Genomic DNA, 14,508 nt, shown 5'->3' with positions numbered 1-14,508 from the left:
GGGTATCTATAACTTTTTATTTTTTCCGCTGTTTTTTAATCCTACTGACCCCTCGTTCGCACGGCACATATGTACATACGGCAAAATGACCGAAACGTAATTTTGACCGAATGGAACGCAGTATAATCTGCTAACAAAGTCCACTATTCGTACGGATAGCTATTTTTTCATCTTTTATAGAAAAGGTCCAATTTTGAAAAAAGATTTGGGTGATTTAATCACTTTCGCAGCTCCTTTTATCAATAGCGGTTCCGCTTTAACACTTTTTAGACTTTCTATGAAAATTAAATTCATGTTAGGCACGTAAATAACAAATAGGTAATTTGGTCAATAATGATCATAGTAAATACCCAGCAACGAATTTATTGCGATAAATCTTTATTGAATATAAAACATGTAGGGATACGTCTCACAACAACAGTGAAGGGGCTCATAAGTATCAGGAAAAGATGATTTTAAAAAATAGACAAAGAAATGTTATACTTTTATATACAGTATACAAATATTTACAATAAGAAAATAGTATATTGAAAGACAAGTGTTACAATGCGACCTATTGTAATAAGACGATCTTGTGGCACGAGTGGCGACGCGAAGCGTAGCCACGAGTGTCCGCAAGATATAGGAGTATTACAATAAAGCATTGTAACACGCGTTTTTCATACTATTTTTTCTATTTCGGGGCTTTAATTTAATTAAAAAAATCATTATCAGAAACTATAGGGAACATTAGAACTAACATGTTTTATGTTGGGAACACTTTTTATGCCACTATAATCACTGTCTTAGTACAACTGTTTTCGGCCGAAAACAGTTGTACAAAATCATCATTGTGACACCGAAATAGAAAAATTTTTCTATTTCGGTGTCACAATGATGATTTTGTACAACTGTTTTCGAACTTCGGATCAAATCTCAGAGTGGTCCAAAACTTTTCTTACTATAATAGTCCACTAGATTCTACGTAAAAATATCTAAAACTGATAGTTATTACCTTTCTTCTATTTTGTATGGGTAGCAAGATATGATAACATCACAAAACCTAAAACGTTTCGCTTTCCTCCTGTATATCAACAAACGTAACTAGATTGATTCGGTTTGTGGTGTCTCAATCTAAATTGGACATCGACCAAATTTTCATATACTTTATAATAATGAGGTACCTAACCATCGGCCTAATTTACAATCGCCGGTAATAATAGTGCACCATATGCAAAATATTGCTTTCGAGAAAAATATCCATACTTGAAAAACTCAAAATCCTTTGAATAAACACTAAACAGGAAAATACGTAAACTAATAGTATTTTAATTACCATGCAATAAATAAACAAGATGAATTTATTAATATCAATAGAAAAGCTCATTAGGCAAGTGTAATTAGGCTCCTTGCATTTATAATTAAATCCATTGAAAGGTTATAAATAAAGAGACACCAAATAGAATGGGACAAATTCAATCATCTCTTTCTACTTGTAACATGCTCTTTTGAAGAGGTTAGGCAACTTTACACACTCCGTTTAGCACAACAAATTTACTTCAGAGGCGCCTTAATCTGCGCATGGATGTTGCAATTTTTCTCTATATTTTCCAGCCGATTAGAGATCATTTCCAACTTTATATTGATATCAGTTAATAGGTTGACGATGTCGATTTCTAAAAACAAAATCATAAATTAGTAAAGAAGTTCTTCAACATTTAATTGTGTGTTCGGGTAAATTTTTATTAAAAGTTTGCGACATGAATAATGAAAAAAGTAATAAACGTTGGATTATACTTATACCTACCTAGAGGAATGATTATTTTACTTCCACTGACTTATGAGTTCAGAAACTTAAGGTAGGTATTCACGTTCAGTTCGCCGGCCGGCCATGGACTGTCAGTCCAGGCCGGCCGACCGTGATCGTTGGTCAATACACACGTTCAGTTTTAACATCCGGCCATCGCCGGCAGCCCATAATCGGATACGATATTTGCCGGCCGGCCGTATTAAATTCAATACACACGCACAGTCTATGATCGACAGTTGCTTGATATAGGTATGTTAGAACAAGACGATTGTTGTAATTTTAGAAGAAGAGAAAGGAGAAAACTGTAGAAAATTTGGGTGAAAGACTGCTCAGAAAACGTCACACCTTATCTCACATGGAGATAATACGAGAACTCCGAAAATCAAGTGAAATTGATTTAAAGAACTACCTGGGAATGGATGACAATTGCTTCGCGTACTTATTGAATTTAGTTATTACCATTGAATATCAGATTTATTATTCAATGGTATTACAAAACAGACACTGTTATGCGGCAAGCATAGGACAAAATTTTACTCCAGACTAAAATTAATCCGTCCGTCCTATGCCGGCCGGCTAAGCAGTACACACGTTACGATCTTCACCGCTATAGACAGGCGACAGGATTTCGCCGGCCGTCTGCCTCTACGTGTGTAGTGAAAAGCGATCGTCCGGCCGTGGACTGACAGTCCATGGCCGGCCGGCGAACTGAACGTGAATACCTACCTTTAGAATGCAGATAGAGAATGAAGTTCTTGTAAAAAAGCGAATGCGAATGTCTAATTTTACATAGTAATTCCCAACGTCAGCATTCTAAGTTTCCATGTTGTATGTCACAAGTACACAGAGAGAAAAATCTCATTTATTATTACCAAATATAGGGTATCGGGATATTTCTTTATAAACACCTTAGTGATATTTTACTTAAATTATCGATTCTATTAGATATACTTCTTACTTTATAAGAAGAAATCGTCATATTTTAATGAATTATCTGTTAGACTACTGTAAGGTATTTATTATTTGGTAACAAACACGCCAAGAAAGTCGTTTAATAATTTCACGTTATATTACTGAACCATGAGATGGATATTAACTGAATGTAGTAACAAATGTAACAATGTAATGTAACAAATAGTATACCAATTCTTATTAATGAAAGTACGAAAGATACATCATATGCTATAAGGTTACAAACAACCAACTTGGATTGCTGATTAATATTTAACCTTATGGAAATAGTTAATATAGTAACCGTATACGTATCTGTTACAATTATTACATAAAAATTGCGTGACTTTATAATAAAGACATCTCAACTTTGGTATAAAACCGTATTTGTTTCGTAATAGATTATCACAATGGATATAATAATAAAATGTCTTACTCATCAAACATAAGATGTTATTTATTAGCTCAAATAATTTTGCTGTATCCCATCTAGATTTGGAAGGAAATACGTTTCCCTTAAAAAATATTACACTGTGTGCCATGGAAATTTACAATGGATAAAAATAAATGCAAGAAATGTATCTATTTAAACACTGTGCCTATATAGTGAACAAAGCACTGGTTACAAAAAAGTATCCGGTTTTCTCAGCAGTATGTGTTATAAAGTCATTTCGTTATTTAAAAATTGAATGGAGTAATACCCAGTGAAGTAGATATCATTCATTGTGCTGACTTGCTGACGCCGGATTAGTTATTTTTAAGAGACGAATTTAATTTTCAACAACATTCATTATTCGTGCGGCTTTGCGTAAGTTTGTTGCTTGGTATTCTTACAACGAAACATGGGCGATAGTTATTGTAGGGACGTTTTAACGGTTTGGGGATATCCTCAATACATAGAAAAATTTGAGTGTAAGTGCAATTTTCAGTAATTTAATACCTAGTAATAATAAATTTTGTTTCAAAACTTAGAAATATATATTGTAACAATTAATGTAAAACATTGACTAATATGCTCATTTTTTTTTAGAAAACGACATAGATAAGGAAGTTCTTTTAAACATTTCTGACACCGACTTGGCTACAATTGTGCCCAAAATAGGTCATAGAGTAATCCTTCGTAAACGAATCGAAGAAGAAAAAATTAAGTTAAGTGCTACAATAGCGAGTGATAGTCATCAGGTGCGTATTTGAAATATCTATTTGTCTACTACCTAATAACACTAGCTATTTGTTACAGAGTTACTACTTATTGGATTCATTTCACAGGTAAATTCTTACATGGAAGTTTGTTTTTTGCTTTCATTTTGTGGATTTTAGAGAAAATGATTCCATATCGAGTCGTGCATCATCAACGTTGATATCTGAACACAGGTCAGAATTTAAATTTTTTTGCAAATTAGTAGAACATACTTTTTTTCCAGTGATCAAATAGTACATATCAATGAACCATTTCAACTGTCACCGGATAATCATCTTTTGTTAGTAGTTTCTATGGAAGTATAGCCTTATTTGTTAAACCATATCTATTATTTTATAGGAACATTACACTGGTGAATGAAGCCGGACCGTCAACTTCTCAAGATCACGGCGGAATAGACGTAACGAATGACGAATGTGGCGTAATAAACGTTTTTCAATCAATTGAAAAGTAGGTATATGTTTGTCATTCAATTTGTATATGCTGAGTGTAAAATTATTTTAGCTTAGGCGAACAATCAAAGCCCAAAAGGGCGCGAATTTCAAGCTTTGCTACTGATTTTAATCTTGAAGAAGTTCTTCGAAAATCAAGGACCGGGCAAGCTATTATTAACATTTACAAACTGAACCAAATTCTTGACAGCGCAAGTCAGTCATATTTAGTGGACATAATCGTCTCCCATTGTTTGAACAATGAATGTTGGTATAAGAATTTTGTTTCCTAGACTATTTACCACTAATGGTATGCAAATAACTTTTTTAGGAGATTAACAAATGATGACTTCAAAACTATAGCATCAAAAGTGAATATTTTGTTCCCTAACGAAAATACTGATGTGTACTATTGCCCACCAGTGCATAAAAGATTTTCAAGAGAAAATCGATCAGAAGCATCAAAGGGAAAATTAGTAGATAAATATAAAAATAAAATTACGTATCTAAGAAAAGCAGGAGTGGTACCATTACTGAGATATTCAGCGTCTGTTCAATCGGAAGTAGGCTCTGTGATTGCCTCAGGTAGATATAGTGCACAGACGAAATAAGTAATCAAACGAGTTGTTTTTTAGATTTAACACAAAGTAATGAGTATATTTGGTTGAAAAATAATATTGAGCCGTGGCAAGAAGTGCAAACGGTTTGGAATAAGACATATCTTCTCAGAACCAAGTCATTTTCTGACGAAAAAGTATAACCCAAATTTTTGAAGACTGTCCTATCTTAAAAAATCCATTGGGATACACATTGGTTTGTACTGTTTTCTTTTTTGCTTAAAAATGTATCCACTTGTTCTGTTTTAGATCGAAGAGGATTTCTCAAAAGTATATCCCAATAACAATAACAATCTTTTTCTTGATTTTGAAAGTGTTTTTAAGAAGGTTTTAAACTTAAGGCGAAAACATTTGTCTTTGAGGGACAAACCATGGGTTGATGTGTTTAATGCAACTGCAAATGAGGACTATAAAACGTATACCGCTTGTTTATTGTTGTCATCCTTGATTCCCTGCACCAAAAAAATTGTATCAGGCAAAGAACAATGGAAACCAAATAGTGATGATGCTATTAACGGAATCATCGTTAAAGTGGAGGTAACTGTTACTCCGGTAATTGATCGGGTGGATTGCTAATAGTTTGGTTTCTTATTACAGAGTATTGCTGATATTAATGGAGTAATTGCAAGCAAACAACAGGCGAATCAAAAAAATAATTTGCCGGTTCTTCCCTACATCGTAGTAGAAATCCACGAAACAACCGTGAAGCAAGTGGTGGTGGTAGTTAACGACAATCTGTACATTGTACCGTCCGTACAAAAAGGTTTAGATGCATGTTTTAAATTTTTTATAGTATTGAATTTTAAATACCCCCCTGAATCGGAGCACTTGTGGTACTTTATACAACGTGCGATTTATAAAATAGAAACAAAATACGATCACAAGATACCTTCTATTATAAGCATTGTTAATCAGTTAAATGCCGCAAAGTCCTAACTGCTTATTTACAAAAAATTAATAAATTATGGAGAACTTAGACTGTTTGATATGCAAAAAATCAATTAATTTCCACGAATATACAAACCATTTAAAGTTTTACCATAAGTATCATGAAAATTTTAAATGTGCTATATGTTTTCATTTTTACACTAATATCTATGCTCTCGAAAAGCATTTAAAAAGGGTTCATCCAAATTTACCCGTTAGAACAGAAACAGGACCTCCTGTACCTCTTCAAGACAATGTAATCACTCCACCAAATAATGTTCTTAATCAGCACGTTGAAGTAGAATTACTTATACCCTCATTGCCGTCTTTAGACCAACAACATAAGCTTGTTCATACATTTATATTAAGTTTATACAATAGCAATATTACTCGAAAATTAATTCAAGAAATAATTGAGTACTGTTCCGGTATGTTTTCCGATTTTATTGATGAAATAGTAAATATCTTAAAAAATATTTTGGCCCCTCTTAACATCACTTGCGAGCTAAATCAAATTGTTAGTTTACTGCAGAACAAGAATCCATTTCAAAATTTGACCACCGAATATAAAAGGTTGCAGTTTTTTGAACAAATGCAATATCTTGTAAAATCGAAAAGTTTTTTAATTGGATTTCGGCTGGATAGATCACGAAACATTTCATTTGAGTACAAGAAGTGCGAAGGAGAAATAGTACCTCTTCGACACGTTTTGAAGTTATTTTTACAATTACCGAATGTGTTTGAAAACATTAATAAATTTATAAAAACGGAAGAATCGATGGCAAACGAAAATTATTACAGTTCAGTTTTTAATGGAAGTTTGTGGGCAAAATTAAAGGAAACAAATAGACAGAAACTTGTGTTCCCTATTCTACTATTTTTTGATGACTATGAATCTTGCAACCCATTAGGCACTCATGCCGGTGTATATAAAGTGGGTGCAGTATACGTATCCATTGCAGGAATTCCTCCTAAGTTTTCATCACTTTTGGAAAATATATTTTTATTTGGACTATTTCATTCTAATGAGAGAACGATATATGGAAATCAAGTAATATTCAAACATTTTATTCAAGAATTGTCTTTTTTAGAGAATGAAGGAATTAATATCGCCATAAATAATCAGCATTTCCAAATTTATTTTTCGCTTATCTTGATTTTAGGAGATAACTTGGGTATTAATTCAATAACAGGTTTCTCTGAAAGCTTTTCTTCTTCATATTTCTGTCGAAACTGTTGTATGTCAAAGGAAGAAGCTAAAGATGCTCTTATCGAGGTACATGAGCAACGAAGGAACTTAGAAAATTATAGAGAACATTCCCAAAATAAATCTTACGGAGTTAAAGAAGCTTGTTGTTGGAATGTATTACCTAGTTATCATTGCACGATCAACGTCAGTTTTGACATAATGCATGACATATTTGAAGGCGTTTGCAGATATGAAATAGGCTTTTTACTATTTTACTTCATAAAAACAAAATCATTTTTTACATTAGAGCAATTAAATGACAGAATCAAATACTTTGAATACGAAGATAAAATAGATTGTGGAAATCGCTTTCCGTTAATAAAAAAAAATCATATTGAAAACAAAAATTTAATCTTAAGTGCAAGTGAAATGTTTGCGTTCTTAACATATTTTCCGTGTATGATAGGCGATTTAATTGATGTAGAAGACGAAGGATGGCATTTATTTAAACTTTTATACGATATTGTTTACATTATCACAAAGAGGGTCACAAATGACAATGAAACTAATTATTTAAAATATATAATAAAAGAACATCACGAAGTATATTTAAATTTGACACAGCAAAAGTTAAAACCAAAACACCATTTTTTGACTCATTATCCTAGCTGCATAAAAGCTGTAGGTCCTTTACGATTTCTTTCATCAATCCGATATGAAGCATTTCACAAAATTGGCAAAGATAACGCGCATATAGTCACGTCAAGACGAAATTTAATGAAAACGCTTAGTCTCAGACATCAATTAAAATTATGTTACAGACTTATGCTCAACAAAGGATTCGAAGACAAATTAGTTTTAGGTCCAGAAAATAAAGAAAATGTTAACTATATAACCATCCAAAAATGTTTTAATGGTCAAACAATATCTGCAAGTCCGGTATATGTTGATTTTAACGGTAGACGCTATAAGATAAATAGTTCTCTTCAACTCTCTTCATCTGATATATTTCCAACATTTGTGCTAATTAGGCATATTATATGCGACACTAACAAAAATATTAAATTTGTGTGTTCGCCTTTAGATTTGTACGGGTTTTCGCAACATTTTCAAGCTTATTCAATAAAGCTAAGTTCTTCCATAAATGAATTAGTAATTTTAAATTTAAGTGAAATAACAGATGAAGTAACGCTCGCTTTGCATCGAAATGGAAGTGAGACGTTCATTGCTAAAAAAAATTAAAAATAATGCTACACTTTTTGTTGCACTCATTGTTTGTTGCGCATATTGGCATTTTGATATTTTTGGTTTGTGCTTTGTATAGAATTTATTTATTTTTTATTATAACTTTTATTATTATTTATTAATCTATTTTTATTTTTATATTAGTTAAGGACAATCGTTTTTTACGTTATTTTGTTTTATAATGTTTTAAATAAAGATTATAAACTGAAAATATAAATAACATCTAATTATTACCACAACAAGATTTTTCCTACCCATATTGTGTACATTATTAGTTAAATAATACGGCCTATTAGCCAGGTTGCGGACAGCATTTTCCGTTATGTTAGACGGCCATTTTTCCTTATAATATAAGTTTATAAGTATAAAACATTTTTATAGCTTTGAAGGAGTCTTAACCTCACTTTTATTTTACATTGTGTTAAAATGTCCAAAGTTCACTACTATGCTCTTAGACAAAAAGAAAAGAACTACCGCCAACATAAACACTGCACAATTGTAGGTTAGCAGGAAAATGTTATTTATGAGTGATTACGTACTGCGCAGTGACACATTATAAGAACTTCATTTTCATTGGTTCCGCTATTTATAAATATATCGTACAAAAAGCCCTCATACCGTAAATTATTTCTACAAAAATTTATATTTCTTATGTTATAAGAAAAAATGGCCGTCTAACATAACGGAAAATGCTGTCCGCAACCTGGCTATTAAAGAAGTGACCATGGAATAATTATATCACTATGTTGTATTGCTCTTCAAGATGCCTTCATGTATGATATAACGTCATACACTAATGACCAACCTTATTAACTTACTCATATAAATCAATTAGATATACACTAATACAACTGTTTACGGACTACTTAAATATGTGCTATCTATTTCATAGCCATGTTTTGCTAACACCGCAAAGTGTTAAGTTTTACCTCACCAAACATTAATACCTAAGCTTAATTCATATCTCCTATAACGAATTTGTTTGTTATTACCTCATCAAATTATGTACACAAACAATACATATTATACACTAATATAAAATCGATTGCTGCAGATCACAACAATTCGTACTCATCTAACCACCATATTTTCTGAAAATATTTATGTGCTAGTACCAACCGTATTAAATATTAACCTTTAAGGTAGATTTTTGCATATTACAACATGGTATATTAACTATAACCTTATCAAATTATACATGTAAAGTAATATTCAATACCTTACGTTGTATTTAATATAAAATCAAATGAGTTTGGCAGAATACAAAGTTGCGTTGATGTATCTATTACCCTATTGGCGTTATTATCACTAATTTTTTCTCTCAGTGTATGTAATTATTGGGGAGAAGGTTAACCACCCCACTGGATAAGGTTTTTCCCGATTTCTCAAAGGATATGGTGAGAAAACAAGAAATTCAAATGAACAGCCATGCCTCCAGTCCGAAAATTTGAAGAAAAGGACACGGTTTACGCTAGATCATTCGTGCCTGGTCAAAAATGGATACCCTCTACAGTCATAGAAACTACGGATCCTCTGAGCTATAAGATAGCTACACCCGAGGGAAAAATAATACGAAGACACGTAGACCAGATAAGGAACAGAGATGAAAGACAGGAAAGTCCGCCCGAATCAGAAACCGGCAGTGAAATAGAGGTGGAGGTCACAGGACAATAGCCGCCGAAGGATTTTTCGATAAATACAGCAAGCCGACCTACTCGTTTGAGACAGCCTCCAAAGTATCTTGAAAAGTACACCACATAGACTCGTTTTGTAATATATTAGATTAGGCAACGTTAGTTTTAGGAGTTGGCAACATTGTAGAATACAATGGCGTAGATCTGTACATGACTGATCTGTTTGAGTTAAATAAATTATGTTTAAGAAACCTACGTTATTAAAATACAAGAACATCACATGGCGCAGTCGGTAGGATAAATAAAAACCTAAGTGGAAAAAGTTAAAAATCTTTGTGATCAATCAGAAAAAACGAGGGATAAAAATTACGCAGTTAGTAAAACGAGATTTGTCATTACAAAATGGAGATGCTAAAGGAACTAGTACCCCTTAATACAAATGGAAACGTTGCAGAAAATTTCATGAAATGTTAAAAACGATACAATTTATACGTAAAAGCAAGCGGAGCAGATGTAAGGTTATCGGAAGAGGCAAAAGTAGCATTGCTGTTACACTGCTTTAAGTGTAGATCGCGAGTTTTCTACACTTAGGGATAGTTTGATAAGAGATCAAATAGTGAAAGGCATTAGAGATAAAAATTTGAAAGAGAGGTTACTTAAAGAGAAAGAACTAGATTTAAATAAATGCGTTTCAGTTTGTAAAGCAGCCGAGTTAGCTTCGTTACAGTTACAAACAATTGCGACAGGCAGTAGTAGTAGTACGAGTTCGGTGCAGGCGATATCACATAAGCGAACTAAGTCCAAGGTGCAGAATAGAAACGTAGCTGATAAAGAAAGGGAGTTTTCATCGAAGGCTGTAACGTCATACCATTACACATGTTAAAACAAATAAATAGAAATCTTCCTAGTAAGGTAGGCAAAACAGATGTTGTTTAAAAAAATTACAATGGTAGTTATATAGATACAGTTGGACAAATAAAATTAGGATGTAAATTGAAAAACGAAAAAAAAATTTAAAATTTCAAGTTGTACAAGGTTGTAAAGAAATGAATGTCCTTTGAGATTACAACGAATGAGATTACAGTTGCAAAAATATGACTTAAAAGTAAAGTATAAGCCGGGTAAAGAATTATTTTTAGCAGACGCATTGTCTAGAAATGTAAATAATAATGAATGTTTTGAAGATGATTGTCATTGTCATATTGAGGCTCATGTGGGATTGGTCACTTCATTATTACCTATGTCTCATGAAAAATTAGAAGAATTTAAAAATCAATCAGAAAATTGTGAAGAACTTAGAAGTGTGAAAAATTTAATAATCCAAGGCTGGCCTAAAACTAAAGAAACTGTACCAGAAATTTGTAAACCATTTTATAATGTCAGGGATGAGTTATTTGTAAAGAACAGTTTAGTATTTCGAAATAATGCAGTAGTAGTTCCGAAAAGTATGAGAAAGGAAATGTTAGACAGGATTCATTTTAATCATATGGGAATTGAAAAGTGTAAACTAAGAGCCAGAGGAATTCTTTATGACATTACGAATAAAGTTTCACAGTGTGAAGCATGTAGCAGGATAGGGATTAAAGCAAACCAAAAAGAACCAATGTTAATTAGGGAAACAGCAAATAAACCATGGACAGACTTAGGATCTGATACATTTTATCTAGAAGGAAAAAATTATCTTTTAGTTGTGAATTATTTTTCTAAATATGTTGAAGTTATTTCACTCGATAATTTAACTAGCGAATGTACAGTTAAGGTGATGAAAAGTTTGTTTGCTAGACATGGTATTCCAGAAAAACTATACACTGATAATGGGACAAATTATACAGGTAGTGAATTTAAACAGTTTTCAAAATCATGGGGATTTAAACATATTTTTCCTTATTATAAACAATCAAATGGTTTAGCCGAACGAAATGTTCAAACTATAAAAAACATGTTTAAAAAAGCAAAATTTGAAGGTAAAGATCCATATTTATCATTATTGGAATTACGAAATACACCTATGGATCATAATATTAAGTCACCATCAGAAATTTTATTCAATAGGAAAGTTAGAGGGTTGTTACCAGTACTGGATGGTCCAGGAGATCAAAATTTAGAAATTAAACAAAATTTAGATAAAAGGTCTGAAGTTCAAAAATTTTACTATGATAGAATTGGAGTCAAACCTTTAACAAATTTACAATTGCATGACAAGGTGGTTGCAAAAGGACAACATAGTCCATTACAGAAAACAGAAGTAGGCGATGTAAAAGAAAATAGATCGTACCAATTAGAAACTGAAACAAATAGTTAGAAATAGGAAAGACTTAGTTAAGAAAAGGGGAAGGGGAAGTGGTAAAAGTACAAGTAGTTGATAAGAATGTAGTAGATGATAAGCAGGTAGTCATAAGTAATGAATGTAACGATACAGAAACTAGCAGTACTAGTATAACTAAGCGTGGTAGAGAAATTAAAAAACCGTTATACCTAAAGGATTATGTTTAAGTGAAAATTTAAAAAAAATGTTTTCTTAAAGAAAGGGAGATGTAATATATTAGATTAGGCAACGTTAGTTTTAGGAGTTGGCAACATTGTAGATTACAATCGCGTAGATCTGTACATGACTGATCTGTTTGAGTTAAATAAATTATGTTCTAAGAAACCTACGTTATTCTCGTACAAGAACATCACACGTTTCATCTAGGGAGGAGTGTCGTGTATCGTGGAGAGTTGGCAACGCAGCCGGGGAATTATGGGTAGAAACACAATGTAATGTAATAACATAAGAATATACTTCGTATCATACCTATATCACCACATTAAGACACTCGTACATATACACAATGGAGAAATGAAATGTAGGTACTGAATATATATGTATATATTTAATTTATGATAATGAACAAAAACTAAAATTGAAATGCTTAACAATATAATTCAATCCAGGTCAGTTTTTATTTCTTTGTGTTGCTCGTCTTTGAGCCATGTACAGCCTTTTCATTTCTTTGTTCTGAGTAAGCCGATTTTTTGCCAGTCGTAGCCACTCGCAGAGTCGGACTGTGCTCTGTTTAGTTCTAACTTTGCCAGTTTCGCCTTCATAGCTTCTAGAATAATACGTGTATGGTTAATAAAATATAAGAATTGCACTATACCTGCAACTTGTCACTATTACCACAGATTTACACATACAAAGATCTGTGCTATTACTGACAAATGATTATCCAATATTGTGTACTATAGTACTTATGTATAGAAATATCTAAATGTTTAAAGATACATTTTTTGGTAGGGTATGTGTTAAACAAGCAGCTAGGCAGTAGAATTAAAATCTGCAGGATAATAAGCGATAGGATCATTGTAGTTGGAATAGAAAACAGTCTCTACGACACGATAGCAATTCAGGTTTATATGCGAACTTCTGGGCATGAAGATGAAGAAATAGAGCAGGTATACGGAGAGCTAGAAAGCGCGTTAAAAGGAACAAGGGGGGAAGAGAATTTAATCATCACGGGAGACTGGAATGCGGTAGTAGGAGAAAGTGGAGAAGACAACATAGTAGGACCTTACCGGTTAGGAAACAGGAATGAGAGGGGGGACCGGGTAATAGAATTTTGCGCTAATCATAGATTAACTATAACCAACACACAAGTGTAAATATCAAATAGACTACATTTTCGATCTTTTTGTCTCAAGTGTCATAGCCATCTTTATTCAAGATTGATCATCCTCATATATCTCAATAGGAGTTACCTTAAATTCAGTAACACTCTCCAATAGTTGTATAACAAATAAACATTCTGTAGCACAATTTGATAAAGCGACATACTCATCCTCGGCAATAGAGAGTGCTACGACAGGCTGTTTCTTTGCTCTCAAGTATCTTAACACATTTTTTAAATATTTCCAATGCGTTAAATTGTAGCACGACTGAAATTGACTAAAATACGTTACAGTGTAACATAAATCTGGTCTGGTGCCTAACATAATATACATTAAACACCCTATCAATTGTTTATATGGTAAATCAAGATTTGTGCACTTTTCATCCCTTTTTAAATTCAATTTTGGTTGCATAGGCAAATTTGAGGGTTTACAATTTGTCATACCAAATTGTCAAGCACCTTCTGTATTAAAGTGCCTTGAGCAATAATTAGACATTTTTCAAATTTTTTAATCTCCAATCCTAAAAATATTGTTTTACCTGTTGTTAAATCTGTCATCTCAAATTGCTTTGATAACTCCTCTTTAATATTTTGTAATTTCGCTTGGTTTCCTAAAACTAATAAAAGATCATCGACCCAAATTAGTAAATAAATTAATTTCCTCACATACAAACATGGATCATCAGGTGATCATTTAAAATTTCTACTAACTAAAAAGTGTTCAATCGATTATACCAACACCTTGGGCTTTGCTTTAAACCGTACAAAGCTTTGTTGAGTTTACGTATGTGACCTGATTCTGTCGTCAAACCTTTAGGTGTGTACATGTACACTGGTGTTTTTAACTCGCCATTTAAGAACGCACACTTCACAT

General features: G+C 32.5%; 2 protein-coding genes across 2 annotated transcripts; both read left to right on the top strand.

The window, feature by feature from the left end:
• The first annotated feature begins 3,582 nt into the window (after positions 1-3,582).
• LOC116164591 lies at positions 3,583-5,140 on the top strand. Its single transcript, XM_031478787.1, has 8 exons — positions 3,583-3,592; positions 3,771-3,922; positions 4,029-4,114; positions 4,165-4,221; positions 4,281-4,391; positions 4,446-4,643; positions 4,704-4,957; positions 5,008-5,140. The coding sequence occupies exons 1-8, from the start codon at positions 3,583-3,585 to the stop codon at positions 5,130-5,132; spliced, it is 993 nt and encodes a 330-aa protein (XP_031334647.1). The 3' UTR covers positions 5,133-5,140.
• Positions 5,141-5,257: 117 nt separating this feature from the next.
• Positions 5,258-8,388, top strand: LOC116159051. The gene is made up of 2 exons (XM_031471946.1): positions 5,258-5,526; positions 5,587-8,388. Exon 2 carries the CDS (start codon positions 5,954-5,956, stop codon positions 8,345-8,347), a length of 2,394 nt encoding a protein of 797 aa, XP_031327806.1. The 5' UTR covers positions 5,258-5,526; positions 5,587-5,953; the 3' UTR covers positions 8,348-8,388.
• The last annotated feature ends 6,120 nt before the right edge of the window (positions 8,389-14,508 follow it).

This window comes from Photinus pyralis, unplaced genomic scaffold (genome assembly GCF_008802855.1).
Source record: "Photinus pyralis isolate 1611_PpyrPB1 unplaced genomic scaffold, Ppyr1.3 Ppyr1.4_LG1, whole genome shotgun sequence".
Lineage (NCBI taxonomy): Eukaryota > Metazoa > Arthropoda > Insecta > Coleoptera > Lampyridae > Photinus > Photinus pyralis.
This window is presented reverse-complemented; position numbering and strand designations above follow the sequence as displayed.

Coding starts and splice junctions, on each gene's coding strand:
- LOC116164591 (XM_031478787.1), top strand. Junction 3,923..4,028: donor TAGCGAGTGATAGTCATCAG/GTGCGTATTTGA, acceptor CTTACATGGAAG/TTTGTTTTTTGCTTTCATTT. Junction 4,644..4,703: donor TGTTTGAACAATGAATGTTG/GTATAAGAATTT, acceptor TAACTTTTTTAG/GAGATTAACAAATGATGACT.
- LOC116159051 (XM_031471946.1), top strand. CDS start 5,954: ATGGAGAACTTAGACTGTTTGATATGCAAAAAATCAATTAATTTCCAC.